The sequence below is a fragment of the Choristoneura fumiferana genome, chromosome 24, assembly GCF_025370935.1.
Source record: "Choristoneura fumiferana chromosome 24, NRCan_CFum_1, whole genome shotgun sequence".
Lineage (NCBI taxonomy): Eukaryota > Metazoa > Arthropoda > Insecta > Lepidoptera > Tortricidae > Choristoneura > Choristoneura fumiferana.
Genome location: NC_133495.1, coordinates 77,969 through 104,609, shown reverse-complemented (window position 1 = coordinate 104,609; position 26,641 = coordinate 77,969). Strand labels below are relative to the sequence as shown.

The 26,641-nt window shown below is 38.3% G+C and overlaps 1 protein-coding gene across 1 annotated transcript in view; it reads left to right on the top strand.

Moving 5' to 3' along the window:
- LOC141441505 (non-canonical poly(A) RNA polymerase protein Trf4-1-like) overlaps positions 1 to 21,098 on the top strand; it is a 37,413-nt gene extending 16,315 nt beyond the window's left edge. The window contains exons 3-8 of the mRNA XM_074106267.1: positions 9,633 to 9,772; positions 10,047 to 10,109; positions 15,131 to 15,523; positions 16,714 to 16,935; positions 17,723 to 17,894; positions 18,508 to 21,098. Coding sequence (XP_073962368.1) covers positions 9,633 to 9,772; positions 10,047 to 10,109; positions 15,131 to 15,523; positions 16,714 to 16,935; positions 17,723 to 17,894; positions 18,508 to 18,683 — 1,166 coding nt within the window. The 3' untranslated portion in view covers positions 18,684 to 21,098. The remainder of the gene's footprint in view (positions 1 to 9,632; positions 9,773 to 10,046; positions 10,110 to 15,130; positions 15,524 to 16,713; positions 16,936 to 17,722; positions 17,895 to 18,507) is intronic.
- Positions 21,099 to 26,641: the final 5,543 nt, after the last annotated feature.

Below are 26,641 nucleotides of genomic sequence, written 5' to 3'. Positions count from 1 at the left end.
CGTCAAATCGCAACTGACAAATACAAATCATGAGTGTACAGTTAGAAATGAAGTAGAATTACTGGCTTAGCAAAACACACGAATATATTTTAAAACAAGTTGTCGACTCGAATTGACTAATTTTTTACGCTCGTCAATTTGATGTGCATTTCGTTCGAGTCTACCGTAGACCAGTACGAAATTATTAATACAGATAATGAAGGTATTGTTCTTGTATAGGTAATATTAAGTAAAGTCTTATCCACCGGTATCGTCCAAAAACGGGCAAGAACAAAGTCAAAGTCAAAATACGTATCTTTATTCAATTTACGCTATAACAAGCACTAATGAATGTCAAAAAAAAATTACCGCCGGTTCGGAAAAAGCTCTGTTAAGAAGAATCCGGCAAGAAACTCAACGAGGTACATATTTTTAAACAGATTTACAATATTGTTAAATGATATCTATACATCACAAGTATTTAACACAACTTTATTTTTAACACAGTAGGTTCGCTATTTGAAGTAAGGGATCGCCAATGCGGATCGGAATTATTTCCAAATATCCCTGTCCATGATATAATCGTTAACTTTATAATACGCCTTAGATTAGATATGAACGTTTGAGAACAGGTGCTGTACTCCTCAAGCCTAACGCCCGAGCGCTGGCGATCTCATTCTTCATCTCTTTCTACCCCGATCTTATTCCGTTTGACAGTAAGAAATGGTAAATGCGATAAGTAGTGATTCCAAGTTCGATAGACAATTTGGCCCCGGTTTGGCGCCATCGGACGTGTACGAAACGCGGTGCGTAGTTTATAATATAAGTGACATGCAAAGGGGCTACTACGAAATTCGAACTTATCGTACCGTCCCTCTCACTCTTGTATTATATAATATAAGCGCCGGCGGGACGGCAAGATACGAAGTTGGAATTTTGCACTTCGTAGTTATAGGGCCTGATTTAGGTATGCTACGCTCGCGATATAGTTAAGACCTAGCGTCTCATGCTAGCTGGCCGCAGGCGGCTTAGCGAGCTCATATTTATGAGATCTTTGCCCTCTTTGTATTCAGGGTGAGGCTTGTTTCTACCCAGATACTATGATGGCATTCTTTGGGGCGATTAAGTTAGTAAATCACTCTTTTGGAAAGTACGTAAGCTTGATGAAATTTATTCGGACCTGAGCTCTCGTGTGTTCTTAGGTTCTTTGGCCGCCAGTTAAAACTATAAGGCTGTTTGATTTTTATCTGTAGGACTATCGAACCATTAGAGACCCATCGTAGAACGCTCACACAGTAAGCGTCATATTATCTTTAAATTATCGTTAACAGTTAATGTGATGTCCCTATGACATTTTCTGTAAATGCGTTCCATGTGGGTCACGATTCAGTCCTTCTGTATTGTTTGTTTTGAGGTGTTTAATAAAGAATCGCTGTATATTATGTTGTAAACCGCCACTATTAATTATCTAAAAAGGTAAAGTAAAAGGTCAGAACTGTATTTCAATATTTTCTTAACTAGTACATGTTTGGGCTAAATATGTTAAAAACAAACAATATGTCATCGTCAAGTGAAAAATCGGGTTAGTATTAATATGTTAATCTCATCAGACACGTATGTTTCTATCTTATCACGCGATAGCAAATATGGCGCTTGTAAACCATTTTTATTAAAACATGTTTTCATTAACCATCAGCTGTAACTGAAGTTGTTTTTTCAAACTTGCCCTGTTTGTTGGTTCAAATCTTGCAAGTACGAAAAGTAAAAAGTAAAGGTTGCCTGGAAGAGATCGCTCTGAAGCGATAAGGCCGCCTATTGCTTACCTCAGAAAATCTCTATGTATATACCTGTGTTTTCTGTACTGCTTACTGTGTTGGTGTGCAATAAAGAGTTATTGTATTGTATTGTAGAAAATGTGGCCATAGATAACCTAAATCCAGTACCCAAAACTGCCTGTATAATAATATGTAAATTTAAAAGCTGACTCATTTATGGCTCGCAAAACACGACGACAATATTTTTCCCGGCGTGCTGAAACGACAATCGGACCAATCAAAAGTAATCGTGTCTGCTGCATGTCAAATCGAATTGACCAGTGAAAATGCGTCATTTATGACTTTTATGAGGTGTTTTTTCGCTTTTATTTAGTTTCACCTGTCCCGTTGTCTGTCTGTCTGTCTGTATGTCTGTATTCAAATCTTGCAAGTAAAATTCGACCAACTTCCAGTAGTCGGATTGACTTGAAATTCGGCATACTTATGTAAATCACGTGAACATACAATAATCTAGTAGTGACATCCTAGTAGTCCAGCCAGGATCGTCTCCGTAGCACGGAACTCTTCATGGTTAATAGCATCGACTTGAAATTTGGTATGCAAATGTAGTTTGGGTGACAATGCAGATACAGTCAACAAAAAGTACAGTCAGCAAAAAAAGCTTGTATTAAAAATGAAATTTTTGTGGTTAGGATTTATTTTAAGTATGAAAAAACTTTAACAGCACCGCAGCAGGCCGGACACGACAAGGACGACGTTTTAATTTTAAAATATGTGGTTGGTTTGGTACTGGCCACTAAGAACGGACTCGTTTAAAAAAATAATTATGTCAGAAAAGAAAAAAACTAAAATCTACGGGAGGGGTGACACTATTTACCGGCCCGGATAATACCGATATGGATTTTTTTTTTACTCGTTCATCTATTGCTTTCTTTCCAGCCTCTACAACAATGTACTATATTTACCTAACCCACAGACTCTTTAGGCGGCAAGGAGTTATTTCTATTACTAGTCTATTACTAAAACTAAAGCTGATGTTATGATTCCCAGAATAGATTTAACACAATTATCTCACGCGTTATAAAACGGAGTAAATATCCCTGTTTAACATAATAACGGTTGGAGGAAGTGTTTAATGACTGGACTGGAAGTATCAAAGTCCCAGAAAGACCTACGCATAACGAAAAGGAAATCAGAATGCCCTTGAGTTGCCCTTGTTTGCATTTGCACAGTCAGGACTCCTAGAACATACAAAGGACTACGGGGTTGTATCAATTTTTTAATGAGACGTGATCTAGTTTTTTTAGGGTTCTGAGCCTTTAAAGACGTATTGGTTATAGGAATACCTACCTCTTTGTCCGTCTGTCTATTATTTGATTGGTTGCAAGTAAATCAAAATCTGTGAGGATTTTCCCATTGATCACGAATCATGATATATTATATGATATGCGGTTTACCATTTTTTTTCTGCTACATTACAGTCAAGGGCATAAATATAATATACGTTACCAAAACGTCAAAAATGTCTATACACCTTTATGTCACTAACTACCTTCGACTGTAAAAAGCTTGTTTTAACATTTTTTTTTTAACAAAACTTCTTCAGGTTCTTTGAATCACTATTTGCAATTGCCACAGTGAATTTTCCGTTCGCTGAAAGTTTCAGATGGTGCCGGTGGCGAAACGTAATAAAACGTATTTAAAATCATCAGGCCTTATCTGATAATTAAATTTAACGTGCTCTAATGTTTGCACTCGATATCTTCTGTAATCAAGTTTAATCAACCATCGTGCTACCTTTTGTTTATTTCACTTTATCTCCCCCAGAATGGCGTGTTTTTGCTGACATTCTTTAATTACGCTGCGTTTTTAATTGGGATCACATCTCGTGTGTGACCTTTGAATTGGTTATCTGCAAATTGACGCATGCAGATTGCAATGGGACTACAAATATTCATTTATACGTATACCGTGCTCTAGTGTAAATAAGCGAGGTTTACTGATATTATATTAGGTGTGTTTGTGAAAACGATGCGAGGCATTGAATCATTATACCGGGTGTGGCCTGTAATATGAGCAAATAATTAAAACATAGATCATTCTCCTCAAACTGAACAACATTAGTTCAGCGACTTTTAAAAATAATTAGTTTTGAATTTTTATTACACTTTTAAGTTTATTCGAAGAAGAAATGTAAAGCAAAATGCTTGATGTTTGTAGCGTGACAGCCGACGTCAGTTGGGTTCTAGGATGGCGTACATTGATAGCAATATTTAATTTGTATGAAAAAAGGAAAATACAAAGACTTCATTATTTTTAAAAGTCGCTGAACTAATGTTGTTCAGTTTGACGAAGACGATCTAGGTTTTAATTTTTTGCTCGTATCACAAGCCACACCCGGTATCCGTACAATATACAGTAAACCCGTTTATAGCTCATATCAACGTACCAACTCATTATCTCAACCAGATCATGGTTTGTGGTCGACGTACGTAAATGAAAATCAGATTTATCTAGGAAGGAAGGATAATAGCGGATGCAAACTTGCAATGGTATGAGCTTAATTATTTACAGTAGAATCGAGATCAGTTAGCTCGCTCGGTGTGAGACAAACAATATTCTTGTAATTTTCCTCCTAGTAGTAACCCGCGACTATCTAGGAAGAATTATTTTATCGCTGCCCCACGGGAACTTTGCAATTGTCCGGGTTAAAATAATCCCATGTCGTTCCTAGGGTCTCGAACTCTCCATATGAAATGCTATCTAAATCGGTTTAGCGGTTGAAGCGTGAAGAGGTATTCAGACAGAAAGACAGTTTCGCATTTTTAACATTAGTAAGGATAACGTTTTAAACTTTCGTGATTCTCACTCATAGTCAAAATACCATAGACTCTATAGTCGTTAGTAGACTCTACAGTCTACTCTACTCGTGACCACGGCAACTGTATCGTTGCCGAAACGTCGAGGTAAATATTACTTGTGTAAAAATAGCGTGATAAGTCCCGTATATGGTATTTTGACTATTAGTAAGGATGTCAAATAATCAGAACAGCAAATATATCCTAAACTTCGCCTTTCTTTATTTGTATTTAGGAGAATATCTCTAGTACTATGGAGCGAATACAGATTAACATAGGCCACTTTTTGTATAAAACCCCCGCGGGTTGCAAATTTTGGCTTACACAGAAAATAAATAGTAAAGCTCACAAAAATAGCCATTTCTGACAAATCCGTGTAAGTCTGGTCAGAGTTCTGGAAATAACCGAAAATTTCAGACATCCTCTAAGTTCTATTTAACTCAATTTTCTCAGGACCTCTTAATTCCAAGTCTTACTTTGCGTTTGTCGAGCATGAGCCACATCTGGCCATGGCTGTTAGTCATTCGTAATTCGACAACAATACCAGACTTGGCATACTTAAGCTTGATTGGATGACTCGATTCCACAGTTCGCTGCCTGGCCGGGCAATTGCACTTGTGTATCACCTACACTTAACTCATCGTCTGTTCTGTACACACTGCTCTTCGTAACAAGGTCCACGAATGGTCAGTTGGTCTATTGGGGACTGTACAGTATGATAAATAACATAAACTCTTTCGTGGCTACCAAATTGGTTGCGATTTTGCGAAAGATCAATCATGTAAGAATTCTCATATACATTTTAGGGATGAAATGTGAAATTACTTGTTTCAGCAGTGTAATAATGCGGTATTTTAAAACTTTCCTTGATAGCGATTTAGATATTTAAATTAGAATATTAAGTAACTAATACGCATCGTTGATAATTGTTATCAATTCCTTGCATATGTAGATTGTTGCTATCAAAAAAACCCCAAGATAATGAGTCAGCGAGATTCGCAACGAGTTCGAGTGACCTCTTTAGCACTTGCATTAGATTAGAATATCATAGCACTGCAGAAGCAACGATGAAAGTGACTCAAATTACTCGTATGTATCATATTTCTAGAAATGTTTGGCTGCAACTACGTCGAGGTGAAACTTGGTTATTGACCTTCCATAACTCAAATTAATTTTTACATTTTAACATAGTTAAAGGTGGCCCCGCCCTTTTATTATCAAAGTTCTCCAAGTTTAGTTCACTTGTCTGGTTATGCGGTTTTCGCTAAAACGCAAGCAAATTATGCATAATAAATGCCAATATAAATCTATTGCATATGCTAAAACTGTGTCACTTAGATATAGACCATAACGGAACTGCCCGTTGCAATCAGCCACTGCAAATATCGACCGAACAACTGCAGAAATTTGAACGGAGGAAGTGTGGCTATTAATTATACTTAATGTCCTTAAAGTGCCATTTCAATGACATGGCGTTTTACTTTTACTTGTTCTTCGAAATGTTCCAGCCCACACCTAGTTGTGAATGTTGTTTCAAATGAGACAGATTGTTGGGAATCTTCTAGGTAACTAAAAAGACACGGAAGTTGATAATAGACATTATTTAAATTAAAATACTACTGATGATTACTGACTACAACTAGTAGATTACAAAGAAAAAGTCGTAAAATAGGAAATACTTAAAATTTTTGGTATATTATTGCACGAGCCCGAAGGCGACGTTCTCTACTGATCACCCGGCCACACGCGCGACCTGCTCTATTCATTGCTTGTGCTGCCAGGTAACCACTGTGCGGCGAGTTTCTCGGCCGCGCAATGAACAGAAAACTGAGGCTTTCGTCATCTGCGTTCGTGTAGCATTCAGAATTTTAACACGTCGGCTCCCATGAGTATCACCAGTCTATTACGCAGTCTTCTCTGTGTGGCCAGGAGCATCACCAGTGGGACTAAAAGCTGATTTTTCAGGGTATTGTTTTGGGGATTCTTTTGTATTACCTCGATAATAGAATATAGTGATACTCTGAGCCTATGGCGTGCGTTGAGTAGCAGCCCCTGTGGGGGGTGGTGGCCCGTTGCTGCGGCACAAACTGCCTGCTGTCTACCCTGGAATTAACCCAATGCCCGTCAATGTGGGAGCATCACCGGTGGGATCACTAAATTGTTATGTGGCGTGGATGCAACACGAAGTGAAGTTTAGGTGAATTATGGTGGGCAGCCATCCTGTTGAATCTTCCCTTTGCCAGGAAGCAGCAGTTTCAAAACGCAGAGCGAGTTAAACACTTACTTCGTGCCGTAAAAGTTAATCATTTCCATGTTACTATACACATAGACACGCATGTTGTGTTAAGCAATAATTGCGTGCTCACGCGGCCGGCTTGTGATTGGCTGGATCGCAGTCTCGAGGGGATTCCTCGTTATTGGTCAGCGCTCGTGCCACTATTGCAGCATCGCTATGCCATCTCATTATGTTTATTTAACACGTTCATTGTGCATTGGCCTGTAGAAAAAAATATGCCACATAATGCCCGCCACACACCACAACAATTTGTCGTAGCGATTTATCTGTTCAGTTTGCGCAGATTTATGGAAAGTCTGTGTGACAAATCGTTGCAGATTATTTCATTTGTACAGTTGATCGGCGTCAGTTACATTTTCTAGACCACTAAACTTATTTATTCTTTATTTTTTGTCACGTCAAGAACAATACAATACAAACATTCTTTATTGGTCACCAAAAGCAGTACAGAGACATTAAAAAAACCTGACCGATCGGGATAGATATCGGTAGCGTGTCGAGAATATAGGGCCGTCCGATCGAATTGTGCAGACTGGGATCACTACCATACAGCGTTGAAGTGTGTGGCGGGTTTTTGTCTGAAGAACATCCCATCTTGGTAAGTAGCAGGCATTTTGACAGGACTAGAAATCGATGGTAATCATGTAAGTCGAATACACATCTAGACATGTGCTTGTGGGCTTGCCATTATGCTGTCCTAAAACCGATAGAAATAAGAAACAGTGAAGCTCAATTTTTAGGATTCTATACCCGTTTATCAAAACGGAACCCTATTTATTACTGTTGTTTCGCTGTCCGCCTGTCTGTCTGTCATACAATTATAATCATTTATTTGGTTTTTTAAGGTCAAACATGCCATATAATTTGATCGTCTTTCAGTGGTGGGAATGGGTTGTAATTTGGTGCATGTTTTCTTGGTTGAAAGCTCGTTGAAAGATAATACAAGTAAAGGCAGTAAAAAGTAAAGACAGCAAAAAAATATGTTTCTTGATTGATATTGATTGTGGTGTACTGCGGTTATATTGTTTATTTTATATTTGAACTACTACCGGGTGTGCGTTTACCTTGTTGCTTCGCAACAACACGTGCAAGATGTTGCAGAGTTTAAAGAACGTTGTAGTTCATTGACATGGAACTCCGCAAAGTAACGCGTGAATCAATCAATCGTTTTACTTATTGTAAGTCAGATACTGTGCGACTAGTTTCGATCTTTTCAAAAGATGTTTTTCATAGGCGAGAGCGGGGAGCGCCACCGTCGTGAGTTGGACCGTTTAATTTAGTAATTTTGTTGGTTATATTACCGTCTCTATTGTATCGTTTTTGCATTGACAGAACACCTACCTCCGCAAATGCCGCGACTAACGTACGCTAATCTATTTATACGCCGGCGGCGGACGGTTGAGCGGCCTCGGCTTCCTTTAATTACAATTGTCAATTATGAGATGTGTTGTTTATCTCCATTTCATTATTCGCCCAGTGCACGCAGACCGCAGAAGCGGGTCAACGACCGCGACCCAACTGCGGATCGATTTGACCTATAGTCCTGGAATCGAAGACCTCTGAGGCAAAGGAAAACTACATATTTTGCCTGCAGCATAACGACATATTTTTAATAGTGATTTTGGCCTTTTTTTGCTTGTAAAGAATACTTGGGAGTTGCGGTGGGCGTTGCAGAATAAATTTGTAGCTATTGTAGTTAGATTTTTATTGCGAACATGCTTTTCGTAACTAGGTCAGGTCAGCCAGGCATCAAGAACTATGTTTCTGAATTACAAACAGAAGTTATTATTATAATACTGTAACGTGTAAGTAAGTCTCTTAGTCGCCCCATCTATACTGAAGCCCAATTCATACCGCGAGCGGAGCGGACTCATTAATGACTTAGTTTTATTAACATCGACCAACTTCATAGAGGTCCGGTGCAAGTACTTTCATCCAGCCGATCGTTGTACAGTCACCAGCATTAATATCTGCCACAGCGGAGCGTGCAAAAATATCTGACACGTCCTTCCGGCCCTAGAAATAGAGTCGTATCAGGTATTTGTGCACGCTTGTTGTGTCAGATATTGGTGCTGGTGACTGTACGTTAAACTTTTAAACTAAGTCATCATTCGTCGATGATATCCTAAATGTGTATATGACTCACAGTAAACTGAACGGAGCAAAAACTTCTCGTGCTCTGCAAGGCTTTCAATTCTATCGGTGTCCAGGAATAGTTTGATGTTCTATGAAATACCGACGTCGGTTTAGCTGAACGCATTGTTTTAACGGACCGCGTATGAGTTATAATAGTAACGAAGGCTTGTTTGTCCTTTGTTTTTTTTATATGCGCATGTCTTATAAGAATATTTGATTTTATTTTGATTTTATTTTTCATGATCTCAAGAAGATAAACTAGCTTTTGCCCGCGGATTCGCCCGCGTTGAATTCGGTTATCGCGCGCTGCTCCTTCGGGAATTGTGCATTTATCCGGGATAAAAAGTAGCCTATGTCACTCTCTGGACCATAAACTATCTCTATGCCAAAAATCACGTCGATCCGTCGCTCCGTTTAGACGTGAAAAACGTACAATCATACAAACACACACACTTTCGCATTTATAATATTAGTATGGATACCCCCCTGATGTTTTTGCACGATCCGCTGTGGCAGATAAGCAGGTCAACGGAACGGACCTTTCAACATTTTTACAAGTGTTTTGATCAGGTGTTTCTTTATTTTCAGGTCAATGGGAGAAGCTGCCGCTGCGGACGCTAGAGCGAGAGTTGGTCGGCCAGGACATCGCGGAGAAGGAGAGCATAAAGGTTCTAGAAAAGGCCACCGTGCCCATCGTTAAGATGACCGACAAGTACTCCGATGTCAAGGTATGGATGACCACTGAATTTATAGTCGGTTCGCCGAAACTCATTACGCATAGGTATAGTCGACCAAGAAATCGGTTTACCACCCTAAGGTTTAATGTCATTTGTAGCGCTTAAAACGTCAAAGCCTATTTTTTCACTCCCAAGTCAGGTGATAAAGCACTTTCTTGGTCGACCATACCTACATTCAACAAAAGTACAGTCAGCAAAAAAGAGCTTAACGAAAACTTATTTCGTTCTTCGTATTATGAATGAAAATACGTTGTTTTCCCGCCAGGTGGACATATCATTCAACATGAGCAGCGGAGTGAAGAGTGCGGAGCTTATCAAACAGTTTAAGGTCAGTGAGTTCAGAGGGCGACACTCGTGTTTTACTATTGCGCAGATAACATATAACGAATGGGGAAGTTTTTAGCTGTTGTCGAAATAAGAAATTTGTTCGTTCAATACCTTGAATCGCTGAAAAACTGATCTTATTTTTAATATGATATTTAATATTTGTTTTGAATATTAGAGCTTGACATTGCGTGTTATAATATAACAGAGTTTAAAAGGTTTCAAATTCAAGATTAGACAAAGACCTTACTTTACTGCATATCCTCCTAAGTCCTCGCCTACTTTATAAAGGACTAATTAACACTAAGAATAACGGCCGAATGTACCTTTATAAAGTACAAATTGTTCAATGAACGCGGGTGAGCAAGGAAATTATTTCAGTTCATTGATATGGACATCCGCAAAGTAACGCCTGATTCAATAAATTATTTACAAATTGTTCATTGAATAATGAATTCTAATTTTTAACTTATTTTTTTTTCCGCTAAATATAGGGCTGTATATCTATATTTTCAGAAGAAATAATACAGGATTATGTCAAATACCGTATTTGTAGGGTTATTTGAAATTCTTTTTTTTTCTTAGCCTGTATTTGTGTCGCACACACGTCACACTGCTGGGCAAAGGTCTCCCCTCTTGACCTTCACATCTCCCTATACTCCTTTGATATTTTTATTAAGTATTTTTGTTCATACGGGTTTTTGATCTCCTGGCCCGGGCTTTCAAAACCGAACCGAAGATAACAAATACACCATTATTATTATTAAAGTACCTGTTATTCTGCTGGCGAGTGAATTTTGACCACTTCCATTGACATGAAATTTGTTTCCAATTTCCCCGATGCAAATTAGTCCATGCCGTATAATTGAACCAGTGACTCGCAGGCTGCGTGGACAGCTGGCATTTGTTTGCTCCGGCTCACCTTGACGGCGTGTTTGAACGAAATCAATTTATTGTGTTCAAAACAACATTTTATTGGTTAGTTCTTTGTAGCATACGTTTGATGTGACATATTTTTTTAAAAGAATATAACATGTGAAGCAATCATTTATTGAATCAGGCGTTACTTTGCGGGGGCCCATATCAATGATTGTGTCATTAGAAACAATCTTGATGTGTAATAGAAATGTTTGCTTCGCTAACTTTGTTTCTTTCTCATTTCGTTTCTCTAAGTTGAAACAGTATTTGCATCTTAGGACCTATGCACACAACATTATTTTTTTAATAGTATATTTTTTATCTATAAGGCCGTATATGCCCGAAACGCAAATACAAAGTTTTAGTGCAGTCGAAATACGGCTCAGGCCTGAAATATCCGTTTTCTAAAATGTATTTTTCGCAAAATGTCTGCTTTTCAGAATGTCAACACGTCTTTTGCATAATGCCAGCTTCTCAAAATATCAGCTATTTAAAATTGCCTGTCTCCAAGACTGTCAGTTTTTGTATAATGTTCGCTTTTCAGAAAGTGCTTATTCTCAAAATGTCTGCAACCTCAAAATATCCGCCTTCTTATAACGTTGGCATTCCAGAAAAGTCTCATTCCCAAAATGTCTCTAATCATGGTCTTCAAATTTCATCTTAATCGGTACAGCGGTTTAGCCGTGAAAGAGCAACAGACAGACAGAGTGAGTTACTTTCGCATTTATTAGCATTGAGTTTAGTAAAAAACTAAACTACGAAAATCCCTTAGAAAATTGATTTGAAAATAAAGCAGACATTATGGGAAAACAAACATAACAAGACTATAGCCATTTAAAAAAGTGAACATAACGGGAAAGCAGAAATTATGGTAATGCTAATATTATAGGAATGTAAATATTATGAACTAGCTTTTGCCCGCGACTTCGTCCGCGTGGAATATTAACTTTGGAAAGTATTTAATTTATAGGTACCTATTCTGCCAATAATAGCACATAGAAACTTCTACGGATTACTGAAATAACCTATTTTAATACATTGCTTTATATCTAAACTAATTTTTTTTGTTCTTCCATTCTTTAGTAAAACATAAGTATTCTACCCTGCCAACACAAAAGGACTAATTCTTCATAGTAGGATGACTTTGCTGTCCTTCCGTCCCTCTGTCTGTCAAGACCCTTTATCCCGTAAACGTGCGGAGTATTTATCGAGTTGAAATTAAAACCCTAAACTCAAAAAAAGTTATAGGGTACTTCTAGCTGTCCTAGAAACTTGAAATTTGTATAAAATCAAATAAATCTCTTATAGCAATTTTATTCCCTTTATAGCAAAATAAGTAAGAAAAATCTGAAAATCATAATTTTTCATGTCTGACTGTCTATGTTAATAAGCCATGTAAAATGACCCCACATTGCGTACATTTTGCTTATGAGTTTGGCTCTGCTAACACTTGATATTCATAAATACCTATGCACGGAACCCTTGATGCGCGAGTTCGAGTCGATTTTAACCGGTTTGTTCTTATCGAATACCTCAACAAAGATTCATCGATTTATCTGTGATAATGACGACGTTCCATATAATTTTTTATCCTATTTCATCCCCTCGCAGGTAAAATTTTCAAAAACCTTTGAACAAATATCTATTTATTTTTCAAAGTGCCCAAATGCCAAGTTTCATAAAGAACAATCGATTATCTTCTACAATGTCGACCTTCATATAAACTTTCACCCCCTATTTTCAACCCACACAGGAAGAATTTAAAAAAATGCGCGAAAATATATCTATTTATCTCTTATCACGTGCCCAAACGCCAAGTTTCATAAAGAACCATTCGATTTATCTTCGAAAATGACGATCTTACATATATAAACTTTCATCCCCATTTCATCCCCTCACAGGTCGAATTTTCAAAAAACAGACTTATTTCTTATTAAGTGCCTAAATGCCAAGTTTCATGGTTTTATTTCCGACAGCGACGAACTTCCACCATATAAACTTTCACCCCCTATTTCAACCCCTTAAAGCCTCCTTTTCGCGATAAAAGATAGCCTATGTTCTTTCCCATGGTCTATTCTATCTCTGTACCAAATTTCATCCAAATCGGTTCAGCGGTTTTGCGTGAAAGCGTAACAGACAGACAGACAGACAGACAGACAGACAGACAGACAGAGTTACTTTCGCATTTATAATATTATATAGTATATATAGTATATATAGTATGGATAGACGACTTCCTGAGATTGTACACATTTTAAATATCAGACAATTTGAGAAAGCTGACTAAATAGAAGTGCTAAACATTGTGAAAACGCAGACGTTTTTGAGAATTGTACAATTTACGAAAACAGACATTTCAGGCTGAGCCCGAAATACGTTTGAATCGCTTTACCGCGCGTCATACGCGCCATTTCTGTAACCTCATCTTTTGAAAATACCAATCAATGGTGACAAAAATCTGTGTATTGCTTAGCTACAAATCTACAGTTAAATATACTCAGCGGCACAAAATTTGGCCCAGTCTACATACAAAATTATCAATTGGGATGCACCAAAAAAAAATAACCTATAGTTCTTATTTTATTTTTGGAAAGAATAGGATATTTTAAGATACCATTTCCATCGATTTTGAATTTGGGTATTTAATTTTTTATATTTTTTTTACGAAATACGCTGGATGATGTCACAGTGAGACAGCCCCGTTCCATTGCCTACAAAAATTCAGGTCGTGCATAACATAATCTGTGGCATTACAATTTGACAATAATACAAGCACGGCTTTGGGTCCTAAATGAACCATGACAAATAATTTTATTTATTTATCTTCTTTTAGCTTCGATTATTCCTTTGTTTTTTTAATGGTGTGATAGCAAATAGATATTTTTTATTAAAAGCTGATATTTAAATTCTTTTGTATTTACTTGTAACGTAGTAATTTAATAATTTAATTTGTAAAAATACATTGGAAATACTCGTATACATTTCGGACTTTACGATAAATGATAACTGTTTAAAGCCGGGTGCGCATCATGTCATTAAAGTTCTATCTTTGTCACTCTTTGCTATTATAAGCAGGACAGCCACTTTTCAAACTGTCAATTTGCTTAAGAGTGTAGACCTGCTTTATAACTGCCTTTGTGACGGGACACTGCAGGGGTCAAATGAAGGCCATTACTTAATTTTTTTTTTTAAATCAGATTATCACATTTTTGGAATCTGATTTCTAAAACGCTTCACAAAGCCTATTGTCAAAAATTGGGACATCCCAATTACTGCATACATTTGATGGACCAGATTTTTTGCCGCTAAGTATACTTTTTCGTATAGTTGATATAATACTGCTGACTATAATTTTTCCGGGATAAAAACTATCCTCCGTCCTTTACAGGGAGGCTACTCCAAAATTCGAAAAAGGAAGTTCGTGTCGTTCCCTCCCTCTGACACTTAAATTATTTAATACGAGAGTGAGTGGGATGGTACGACACCAACTTCGATTTTCGAATTTCGTAGTAGCCCTGCTGGGTCTAAAATTATCTCCATACCAAATTTTATCAAGATTGGTTCATCGGTTTTATTGTGAAGAGGTAATAGACAGATATACAGTGTTACTCTCTTATTTACGGACAGTAGACTATACGAAACAGGATTTAGTTTTGAAATCACTATTTCTGAATGTAAGAGTCTCCAAACACCTATCGACGCGAAATGGTCTAAACGCCTTATGTCACGCAATGAGTGTGTGCGGCCGAGAAAACGTCTTTTTCGCTCATGTTGCGTAGGCATAAATATTTTTTTTTATAGGCTAAGCCGATTCCGCTTCAATATTTGTGGGGAGACCCTTAGTCATCGAACTATGGGAGAAAGGATCTTTAAGCAGAGTTTAGACTTGCAAGAAAAATCGTGCAAGTTGCATTACATTGCGAGGCCGTAAAGCCAACGGAGTTTGTAGTGGTCAATCGAGCGCCGCAATGTAATGCAATTCGCAAGATTTTTCTTGCAAGTCTAAACTCGGCTTTATAATGCAATGTAAGGGTTTCCTTTTTACTAAACATCCCACACATAAACGATTTTGAATATAAATTCTGATTTCAAAATATATCTTTCCAGGAAAAATACCCGGTGCTCACCCGCCTAGTCATGGTCCTGAAACAGTTCCTACTGCAACGGGACCTGAACGAGGTGTTCACGGGCGGCATATCCTCTTACTCCCTCATCCTTATGTGCATCAGCTTCCTCCAACTCCACCCTCGCCCGGAACGGCTGCGCCAGCCCCACAACCTCGGAGTCCTACTCATAGAGTTCTTCGAACTTTACGGAAGAAAATTCAACTATCTGAAGACAGCAATAAGAGTCAAGAATGGGGGTGCTTACGTGTCCAAAGATGATTTGCAGAAGGACATGCACGATGGGCACAGGCCGTCCCTGCTTTGCATAGAGGATCCGTTGACGCCCGGCAATGATATCGGACGATCTAGTTACGGAGCTATCCATGTCAAACAGGTGAGTGGTTTTTGGGTGAAACTGGGCAGGGAAATGGTGAAATGGTACGGTACACTCAGTGTTATACTCAGCTTTGATGTCGAGTTACCTGAGGCCCTACTGTACTATTAGACCTGCTTGCAGTAGGCTTCTTTTTCAACTTTTCACCACCCAATGCTGAGTGTAGGTCTCTTGTAATGCACGCCATTCCTGTGCATGAAGGTAAATGACCAATAAAATGTCACGCAAGCCACTGCGGATTGACGAGTCTACTTGTTTGGGGGCATTTTAACTCCCCCCGGCTTGTAGTAGCCGCCCTGGTTGCCCAGGGGTTCAGGTTATTTACCGGCACCTGATACTCGGCGTTGTTACTCGTTCAGCACCACCCGGGAGGCACGTGTAGGGTCTCGGGGGTAAAACCTACGGACGCGAGTAACGACCACCTCCCTTAGCAATAGGCTTGTGCCCTATGAATTCGAATTAGCCCGTTGGTTATATCATCAATATTGAACACGTATTTGATTTTTTCTTTTGTGAATTAAATAATAACAGTCAGTTAGAGTTCCGCGTTACGTTGTGCCATGCGGCACTTTTTAGCAACAAAAATAGTAGCGAGGAAGATTTTTATGTCAAATAGTAGATGGGAGAATATTCGAGCGTTTTGACCGTTCGGTTAGGGTACGTTCAAATGACAAGCGCTTAACGCGCGTTTTGATACCAACTGCCTGAATAAAATGTATTTAGTTGTAAACGCGTGTTAAGCGCTTGTCATCTGAACTTAGCCTGAACCTTTATACCATTCCACGTATATGAGCACAACGGTGGGATAAGTCGCAAGAATTTTGATTACTCTAGATTTAGCATCGGTATTGTCTTTAGTTTTCATATAAATTTAAACCTAAGCATCACCTTTTTTAGTAATAGTTGCCGAAATGGTAATTTAAAAAAAAACTGATTATTTACCCAGATTGTATGTATAACAAGAGACAAGAGCATAAAACGATCCATTTTACCCGGGATGTTCATATATTTAGCAACCCAAGCCGGTACAGCGAGGGTGGATAGTCATGTCGAGGGGAAAATGGGTAATGCTCTAGTTTCGGGTACAAAGGCTTGTTATGCTCTCGTTGTACAATTTACGATTTGTTGTCGTATCTAACCTGTTCCTGTCTCATGTGTGTATGCTTTGACAGTTTTTTTTTTAATTGCAGGCGTTCGACTACGGCTACATAATCCTTCAGCAAGCCGTGGCGCCGCACAACGCTTTGCTAGCGCGGCACAGCGCGCTGGGGCGCATCGTGCGCGTGACCGACCACGTGCTGCAGTACCGGCGCTGGGTGCGCGACACGTTCGAGCCTTTCTTCTTCCCGCAGCGGCCGGCGCCGCCGCCGCCCTCGGGGGGGCCGTCGCCGGCGCAGACGGACAGCGAGCCGGTCAGACCTACGTTCATATTTTGAAGTTTAGATATGCCTTCGCAGCGTAAAAGTGTATTAGGCATTAGGCGCGGTGCTGAGAAAGTAGTGCTATCTCTATTTGCCTTATGGTGATTGCCAACACTACTTTCTCTGGCATGATTCCAAATGAGTGAGCTCACTCATTTCGGTATGGTCAAAGTATGGTAAGGGCATACGCATAAAGTTTAGAAGTTTAGATACGCCCTAGAATGCCTGTGGTTTAGAAAGAAAGAAAGAAAATACATTTATTTAACGCCATAAAAACAAACACAGAACAAATACAAGACATACATGACGCTAAACAGGTTTACATACTGTGCTTGAGGCTTCCGCCCTATGAGTATCGAGTCTTTGACCATGGGTCTTTAAATCCAAGGTTCGATTCTACTCTCATAACTAAGCTACTTTTATTCTGCATCTTTTTAAAAATATGGTCACTGATAATATTTTTTTTTTTCATACAGATTAAATAATTTTCAATGTATGCGATACAATACAGAATTGACAGCACATTAATAAATGTTTTTCAAAAAATATTTAAAGGCCCCCGTACCAAGAGACAGCGATAACACCGCCATGACATGCCCGATACACTGATCTAACGATTATACATTGACGATCAATAAATAAACTGATTTCAAGTTATTTGAAAATGTTACAAAACAAAAGCAGCTTAATTATGCGAGTAGAATCAAACACCCTGTATTCTTCTAAGTCACTACAGTTATTTATGAAGCAAGGCGTAACGTTGATTGTCCCTCCCCAGGAGTGGTCGGACAGCGAGGCGCGCGGGTCGGGGTCGCCGCCGGCGCGCACGTCGCCGCCGCCGCTGTCGGCGCTGCAGTGCTCCTCGCCGACGCCGCGCCGCGTCTCCGCGCACCAGTCGCTCATCATACACCACATCACTAGCAACTCCGACTTCAACAACATACCCTCAGGTATGCCAGAGGCCGTGTCGCATAACGCGCTGACGTTCGCGGTCGTATTCACCATCTCCTAAGGCCCAGCATACAAGTATAAAAAACAAAACAATTTGAACCTAATTGTTTCTAAAATAAAGTCATGCTGACCTGGTGTCACAAGCACACGTCACAAGAATTTTTACTTTGTTACATTGTCATAGGTCCGTAATTACCCCGAATTTATTGTGGACATTCTAACATGCACGAGGTTAAACCGTGTGGCAGAATGAAGTGGCGAAAACGATTGATTTCAACTTTGTTAGGAAAATAAGGTATCTGCTCGCATCTTCCGTCTAAGCTAAGTGACCCATATAGTGGATTTCTAAGGAATTTTGATCGATAGCATTACGTAATAGGGGAAAAAGGAAAAACTAATGCAAAAGGACTAGTAGAGTTACAAATAACAGACAGACACTAACAGTAACAAATCACTGACCTTCGGAATGTTATAAGCAGTATTGAATTATTCTTTATATTGGTTTTATATGGTGTTAAAAAAATCATGTACTGCAATTTAACCCACACTTATGTTCGATATAAATGTAAGTACATTAACTTAAAATTTCCTGACACTTGCCTCAATTTCCAGGTGTTATGCAGCAACGCTTCGCAACCGACGGCGCGCCAAAGAACCGCAACCGTTCCTTCTCGTCGAAACAGCGTCGCTACTCGTCCCCTCCCGCCGCCAACCCGCCCCGCTACCGCGCCAACGACGCGCGCTCCAACAAGAAACGCAGACAGTTCTCGCAGCAGCCGCAGCGATGATATACGAAGAAGGTGACGTAAATACCTCTGCGCCACTACGCTTTGCTCTGCGGAACCAACAACTCAAGCAGCATGGCGCTGTAACTCGGTTACCGGGCTACCTAAACTTTTACGTGACTTTAGTAAACAAATTTAGCTAAGTTACTGCCGAAGATGTACCCTCACGCTTCTCTCACTCTCCGGTTTGCCTAATGAAAATGTTCAGACCACATCACTGCTGCCTTGTTCGTCTTGCCGGTCAAGACCAGAGTACTAGACATGACGAGTAACGCAGCTACGTCTCTGCCTCCTTTCCTCGTCACTTCCCATGCTCGCGGACGCAGACGTAAAATAGTGATGTGTGATGACGACTATTATGGTGGTATAAATAGCTTGTGACAGGTGAAAGCTGTAGTTTGAATGTGACGGTCATTTTCCTATAATAGAGGGTAGAAATGAGAACCAGTGAACTGGCAATGTAATGCGTGATTCAAAGGTAAATGAGATTGTTCATATATTTTTTTTGCCATATTCAAACATTTTATGTTGCGATAGTCTGAAGCGGCGCCATCATTTGTTTGATTTCTAATCTTTATTGTCAGATAGTCAGGTTGGCAATGTATTAGTCTGGGGTCGTAATTTTGTGTGGCACTATTGGGCTGTCATGGTGACTTCTCGCTCATCGACTTCCAATATTCATTGTATCGATGCAAAACAACAAAGTGAAAAAAGATGTTAAAGGTTCTTATCGCTGGGTCGATGGAGAATAGTTTGTATAGCATATGTGAATAATTTGATCACAATATTGATAGTTTACTGTTGAATTTATTAATCTTGACATTCCTATTGACTTAGCCATGTAATGTTATTTTTTTTTAGTTTTCCGTACTTCGCTCTTTAGCGATTACACCATTAAACAATTTATTTGTTCTTAAAAATGTTTCATAATAATTGCATTGAAAGTAGATAAATTAAAAGTCTCTATGACAGCTCAAAAGTGACACGTGAATTCCGGTCTCTAGTTAATAGCCGACTTGTCACTTTGGCTTACCTGTATAACTCGAACTGTCATCTTGACGTATCTCAAGACTGCTTCGGAACTCAGGCTGTTTATAGGTAATCGCCGTGAGCAGTACGATCCTTTCACAATAAGTGACTTTGATGAGTAAAACTTTGGCATACTGAAATAAGGCTGTAGTGCAGTGGTTTCTGACCGTTTCTTTGGAATCTACCCTCGAAAGTTGCAGAATTTGTTAAAGCTAGTGCAGTGCGACTTACGCTACGCTATGTCTGATAGCATCTTATTCGCTATCGAAACTCAAGAAATGCGGTTTTACCCCTTTTGGGGTAAATGCGATACGCAGTTTTACGCGTTTTGGGGTAAATGCAAAACGCGGTTTTACCCCTTTTGGGGTGATTCCCAACAAGTTTGCAACAACTGTGAAGGGCTTACGGCGGTTCATCTAAATTCATACGGTCCGAAATAGCGTTTACAACTGAGTCGGTAGAAAATAGAAAACGCGACTTGTGATAGAGATCCTTAGATCGCTGATTTATTGCCCGAGCCGAAAGCGAGGGTTAATAGATCTGTTGCGAGGGATTATTTATTTTATCGGAAACATCGGAAAGATAATGCAGTATCTGTTAAGTTGATTGACCTCTTTGAGTGTGATTAGAGGGTTAGCGGAATAACCCGGGCAGCAAGTGGACCCCATGTTCAAATATTAAGTAAAGTTAATGGTAAAGCATCGCTCAGAGACATGTGTGGTTTGTACATTCTGTAAAGATGATTCATCTATGTAGAGGTAATTGACATAGGTCAATTGTTATTGTAAATTTTCCAATAGATTGTTAATTTTTGTATAGGTTTAAAATTATTAAGGTATTGGCCTTTCTATTTTATACCGACAAAATTGACGTAGCATTCGTAGTATTTTAATACCAAATGCAACATCTAGAAACACAATGAAAGGCGAAACACTAAGATTACTAGATATTGTATTTTTGTTTTTTAATAATAATTGCGAAGCCATTTTTTTGCACAAACATTTCACTATATATTAATACAACATAACATTGTGAAGTGAATTGTTCCTATTAATAGATGATTTGTCATAGATATGAACTGAGAAATATGGACACATAATATCTGAGTGCAGTTAACGCGCTTTAACGTGTAGCGATTAAATTTTAATATTTGCACGTGGGTGAAGCGAAAGTTAGGACTAATACTTAAGTTGTATTTAACTACCGTTTGACATGTCCATTTTTGATGAAATATACGTTATTTGACCATTAACCAATCAGTAGCTATTGCATTAGCTGGCTTGTTAATTTTTAATACTTTTAAAAAGGTTATCTTACAAGACCGTATAATTTTGCTTGATAAGACGTTTGCCTGAATTACCGTTTAATGACGAACGAAATTAGGGCATATAGTATGCATAATAAAAATAAAATATAATTCTTGTTAAGGTTTCCGCTCGCTTAATGTTCTCCCCACATCTATCGACACTGAATCTGCATAAGCCGATAGAAATATGCTTTATGTCCACGCAATAAGAGCGAAAAAGACGTCGACTCGTCGGCGGAGCCGAACGATGCCTTTTTAGCTCTTATTGCATGAAATAAAACTTTTTTCTATCGGCGATTGTAGGGAATTTTGTAAAATCAAGGAGATGCATGGATTATTTTTATGCCCTAAATTATTTAGTGCTTAGAAATCACACTAAACCATGTAGGCAAAGAACATAATTTTTCCTTTTCCAGCTGAATGCATCACAAGGAAACCATTAACAAGAGTTTAAAAAAAAAGGACTGTTGCATAGTATTTTCCGGGTGTAACCATTATTAGACTACTGTACAACTAGGGAGCTACTATGAAATTCGAAAATCGAAGTTCGTATCTTACCGTCCCTCTCACTCTCGTATTAAATAATATAAGCGTCTGCGGGACGGCAAGATACGAAGTTCGAATATCACAAGCATTCATTTCGATGTTCGAAGTTCGAAGTTCGAGCATTTCGGACCTGGTTTTCTGTGGTCTATTTCTTAGAGAGCTATTGAGGTTTTTCTCAGGCAAAGTCGACGCATTGTCATTGTGTCGCTTGTATACGCGCGACGTGATATACAGAAATTGGACTGGTTATAAGGGCTCCTACACATAAACCGATACGATACCATGTCGTATCACGACGCGATGTCGTATCGTGTTATTGTGTAAGAGCCCTAAATGATGTAACACTTTTTAGGTTGACTTTGACATTTTCTTAGTGTTAACGGAACTGACTTTTTTATATTTAAATGCTTTAGGGAAAGTCCCATTTAATTTTAAATGTTTTGCTTTGGGCAGTGATTTAAATCTAGGTAAATAACCCAGTTTGCTTGACATTGTATTGTGTCACTTATTGGCTAAAAAGAAGAAGATTTGTGGGTACACGCTTTTCAAAATTTGCTATAGATTGCAGGTCACTGCAGTATAGATGTGTATAAAATGGAATAGGTCCGGTGATTTTTGACACATGGCATATTATTTAAATGAAGTAAATTATACCATAGGGACTTTATTGTAATTTATTCTCTAAACGCTTGACCATTTAGCTTTGACAGCTCGGCTATTTTCGTAAAATTGGTAATAGACGGGTAGTTTTAAATTTGTGTAATCCTACATCGATACAGAGCGTCGAAGTGCAGAGGGCTGTTTTTCTGTCACTTGCCCTTTACACTTTGTGCGGACCGGACGCTCTGCATCGATGTAGAATTACACGAAGAAAAAACTACCCGCCAATTAATTACTAAGTAATTTTACATCGGGTATATCCCTTATGTGCAACACGAAATACGAAAGAAGCCGAGCTTCAAAACCTAACTAGTCAAGTGCAGCGGGTGACACTCTTTCACGGTCTGGATAATACCGACATGGAAATACCGGCCCTGTTTTTCATGTACATGCCCATAGAAGCTCATGTCAGTTTCAGGGCCGGGAAAGAGTGTCACCCAAGTGCAGCCTTAGTGTCAATGTTAATAGAGCATAATTTGACACCACCAATCAATTGATATAAATTTAATGAGGTGTCACTCACTATGCGATACGTCGCAGCGATATTGTGTGTCAATAGTGAACTGTGACGTCACTTATGAAATCAATCGACTAATTATTTACTTTAAAGCTATTGAAAATCTCATTTTACAGTTAACAGAAAGTAATCTGATTCCTGGGTTAAAAAAAAAAACTGTGTTTTGGAATTATGAGTTAGTAGTGTCAAATACCATATTAAAACGCCAATCTTATCGTTATAATTGATTTTAGCTCGATATTTCACACTGCACGTATTACCTAATAATATGATTAAATATGGGACGATTGACACTATAATTTGACCTCATTTGACATTATTTCCAAACTTAGCCATGCTTGTACTATGGGTACTAGAAAGGGATAAATATAAATACTAGCGAGCGAAATACATTAGGTATACATTTAGATATCCAAGAAGCGACAGCAAACATTCGTATTTTTTAATATTTCGTAGATATGCTCCGACCGGGGATTGAATCCGGTATACTTTGTAGTCATTTTCTCTAACCACCAGGGTATCCGTTCGTGAGTGAGAGGAAGCATCTCTCTTGCATTCACTATCCTAACTCCCATCACTCATATTGACTGTCACCTCTCATGTCAAGTAAGAATGAAGTCCTTAGTGTAATGATTCCACCCAGTCGCTCGACGCTATTCATCTAGGGCGAGTAAAGCATCTTTTGACATTGGTGTCTATAGTCGCAATAGTCCATCGGTTATGTCATGACTTATGATTACATACAAGTTATTTACATGACAATCTTACCTTTATTGTAACACCGGCATGTAAATTATGTACATTGTAAATATGTAGTTAGTATTTATAAACATACAGACTTATTGACGCTTATCTTTGGAACTAGACACCAAGCAATAATAATGTAACTCCATGTTTTTTTGTAATAAAGTAGAATTATTTTGTAAGGCGTTTTTCAATGTTCAAAAACAATAGATCAATCATGGCATAATATACTTACTTTGTTTAAAACAGTACTGCCACGTTGTTAATGCCTGTGTTGGCCATAAAACTATTTCCAATAATATACGAATCAACGAATAAACCTAAATTCAATTTAGTTCGTCATAGACATAAAATGCAAAATCTATACTAGTATGTAGTTACAGCCTTATTCATAAAAAAAACCTTAATTGAGGTTTGATCGGTCTGATACTTGGCAGACTGATTAGGCTTGATAGATGGTTGTCAAGAAGTATGATAGACGGATTAGATGCGTTATGTTGGCCATGTTGACAAATCAAAGACAAAAAATGGCCTCATCGATAATTAAAAAAAATTGACAGCAGTGACAGCAAATGAGCTATCGTTGTCTCACTAGATGGCGTGTGCGTGAGGTTTTTAAGTGTGGCTTTCAGATCTGTTATACGAAAACAAAGTCATAAGTACCAAAATATATGGTGTTGCTTATCAAAATGAAAGACAAATGGAATGCATAATTGCAAATTAGCAGATGCAAAATCACAAAAAAAATTATTATAAAGCGTAGCTGAGATTTGACATTTCAGCTACTCTAGCGGTGAATTCATTCGCGATAATTAGCAGGAAAAAAAATAAAAAGCGAGATGTTTGTTTTCCCGCCATTTCCGATCCGCATGTTTATGTTTAAGTGCAAAAAGCCGTAATTATGTTAATCATCCTAATTTTATTTTTCTCATATTTATTGTTAGTAAAGTAGTAAAGTAGCAGTAATAAATACCTAATTCGGAGGATTTTTAAATACAAATTCCTGAAAATAAAATGTTGTCAAAGTCAGCTGTTCAAACTTGTGGCGGCCATTTTGTGACTTAGCAGGGAGATAAAGGAGGGTCTTCGGTCCTCTAACTTTCGCAGAGCCTTGATCGACTGATTAGCGCTAACAGACGTTTATGAATCATGTTTTTTAGCATCGGGCCTTCAAGGAGCCTTCAAGGAGGCTCTAACTTTTTATGAATAAGGCTGTATATATATATATATATATATTGCATGTTTGTTTGTATACAAGGAGTAATCTCGAGGACTACTGAACTGAGAGATGCTCAAATCGCAGTTAAATCTAACGATTGACCAATGAAATAAAAAAACAGTTTAAGTATACAAATGTAGTGAAGAATCTGTTCCCATCGTGACAATGAGGGTTTTAGAGGCGAGATATCGCTAGATGGCGTTAGTGTCGTGAGATCCGTTTGACATTTGACGTTTGCTTGCGATTGGCTCAATTCAGTTCAATTCAAATTTAGGAGAAAGTGGCTCCATCAATTTCTTGATGATTCTGCCAGTGTCGAGGTTGACTGATACACGGCGAGTAGGTGGACGTCTTGGTCGATAATCTGCCAGTTTTCGGCGGGATAACAACCAGTTTCTATCTGCAATGAGAATACACTATGTTTCAAGAACTAATCAACAAATAATTCATATTATTTGTTGATTAAGTAGTTCTTGAAACTGTAACCCGTCATCATTTCATAATGACGATGGTTTATAGTAAGATTTAACCAATCGCGAGCAAACGTCAAACGGATCTCACGATACTAACGCCATCTAGCGATATCGCCTCTGTGAAAACCCTCATTCCGAACACACTTCTGCTGCTGACGTGTCTATGAATTATTATTAATAAGCGACATGTTTGTATGAAATTTAACTTTATTTATTAGTGAAAGTGTCAAACCACGAGTTTGAAGTATATCACATTGAGATGTTATAACCCCCACGATAGAATTATATAGAGAATATAGTGTAAACGAAAATCGAATAAAAAAAAAATCTTAACCACTATCCATACTAATATTATAAATGCGAAAGTGTGTGTTGTATGTTTGTCCGATTTTTGGCTTAGAGATTTATCGGCCAGAGAGTGACATAGGCTACTTTTCATTCCGGAAAAATGCAGTTCCCGAGGGAACAGCGCGCGATAACCGAATTCTACGCGGGCGAAGCCGCGGGTAAAAGCAAGTATTGATTATTAATCTCTCGTTGCGACCTCCCCCTACGCTGTCTCGATGGGTACTGAGGCTAGAGTGGTACTGAACTAGCATGACAAATACGCACGTCCCGAGAAAAAACGATGGGAAAGGATTATTCGCTACATTTGTACATATTTACTAGCTCAAATTCGTTTAATGAACTTATAAATTGACAGGCCTTATTGACGTGCTCTCACTGTTCTACAGATCTATCATTTTGACAATATTTCTTCAGTTACTGTCGCAAATCTATAATAAAAATAGATTTATCATAAAAAAAACTATTGAAAAACGCCTAATATTGGCATAAAAAACAGTACTATGAAATAAACTATACGCTTTTAAACAAGTGCGATTTTATAATAAAACAAATATAATTAAATAGTGCTGTGACTTAGTATAAATAGACTTATCGGACTAGGTTTCAGCTGTAACATGCAGCCTAAGTAAGAAATACAGAAGTATGAACAGTTTTAGAGCTTAAAATTATCTACACACGACTCTACTGGATTCTAAGGGATGTAGGTATTTTTGAGCCCTTTCACTGCTTATTTACTTTTGTTGCTGGCTTAATCACCAAGATGCAGCCGGAACTTAAGTTGATTTTGCAATAAATATGTTAAATGTAGAAGCGATGTCAAATATATCATATCTAAAGTACAGTACAACTAGAATGTTAATGTGGTTCGGGACTTGTCGCTTTTCTTTGTTTTCTTGAAGATACAAATAAGAAAAAATAAGAAAACCGATCTTTTGTCTCGAGTTTCGAACGACAGGCAAACTAGTTTTAAGGGGCTGTTTTACCACCCATTGATTAATTTTATTTGACGGATAAATGTGATGCCGTCTCCGTCTATTCGAACAAAACAAACAGAGACGGCATCACATTTATCCGTCCAATAAATTTAATCAATGGATGGTGAAACTGGTGCAAGTGTAT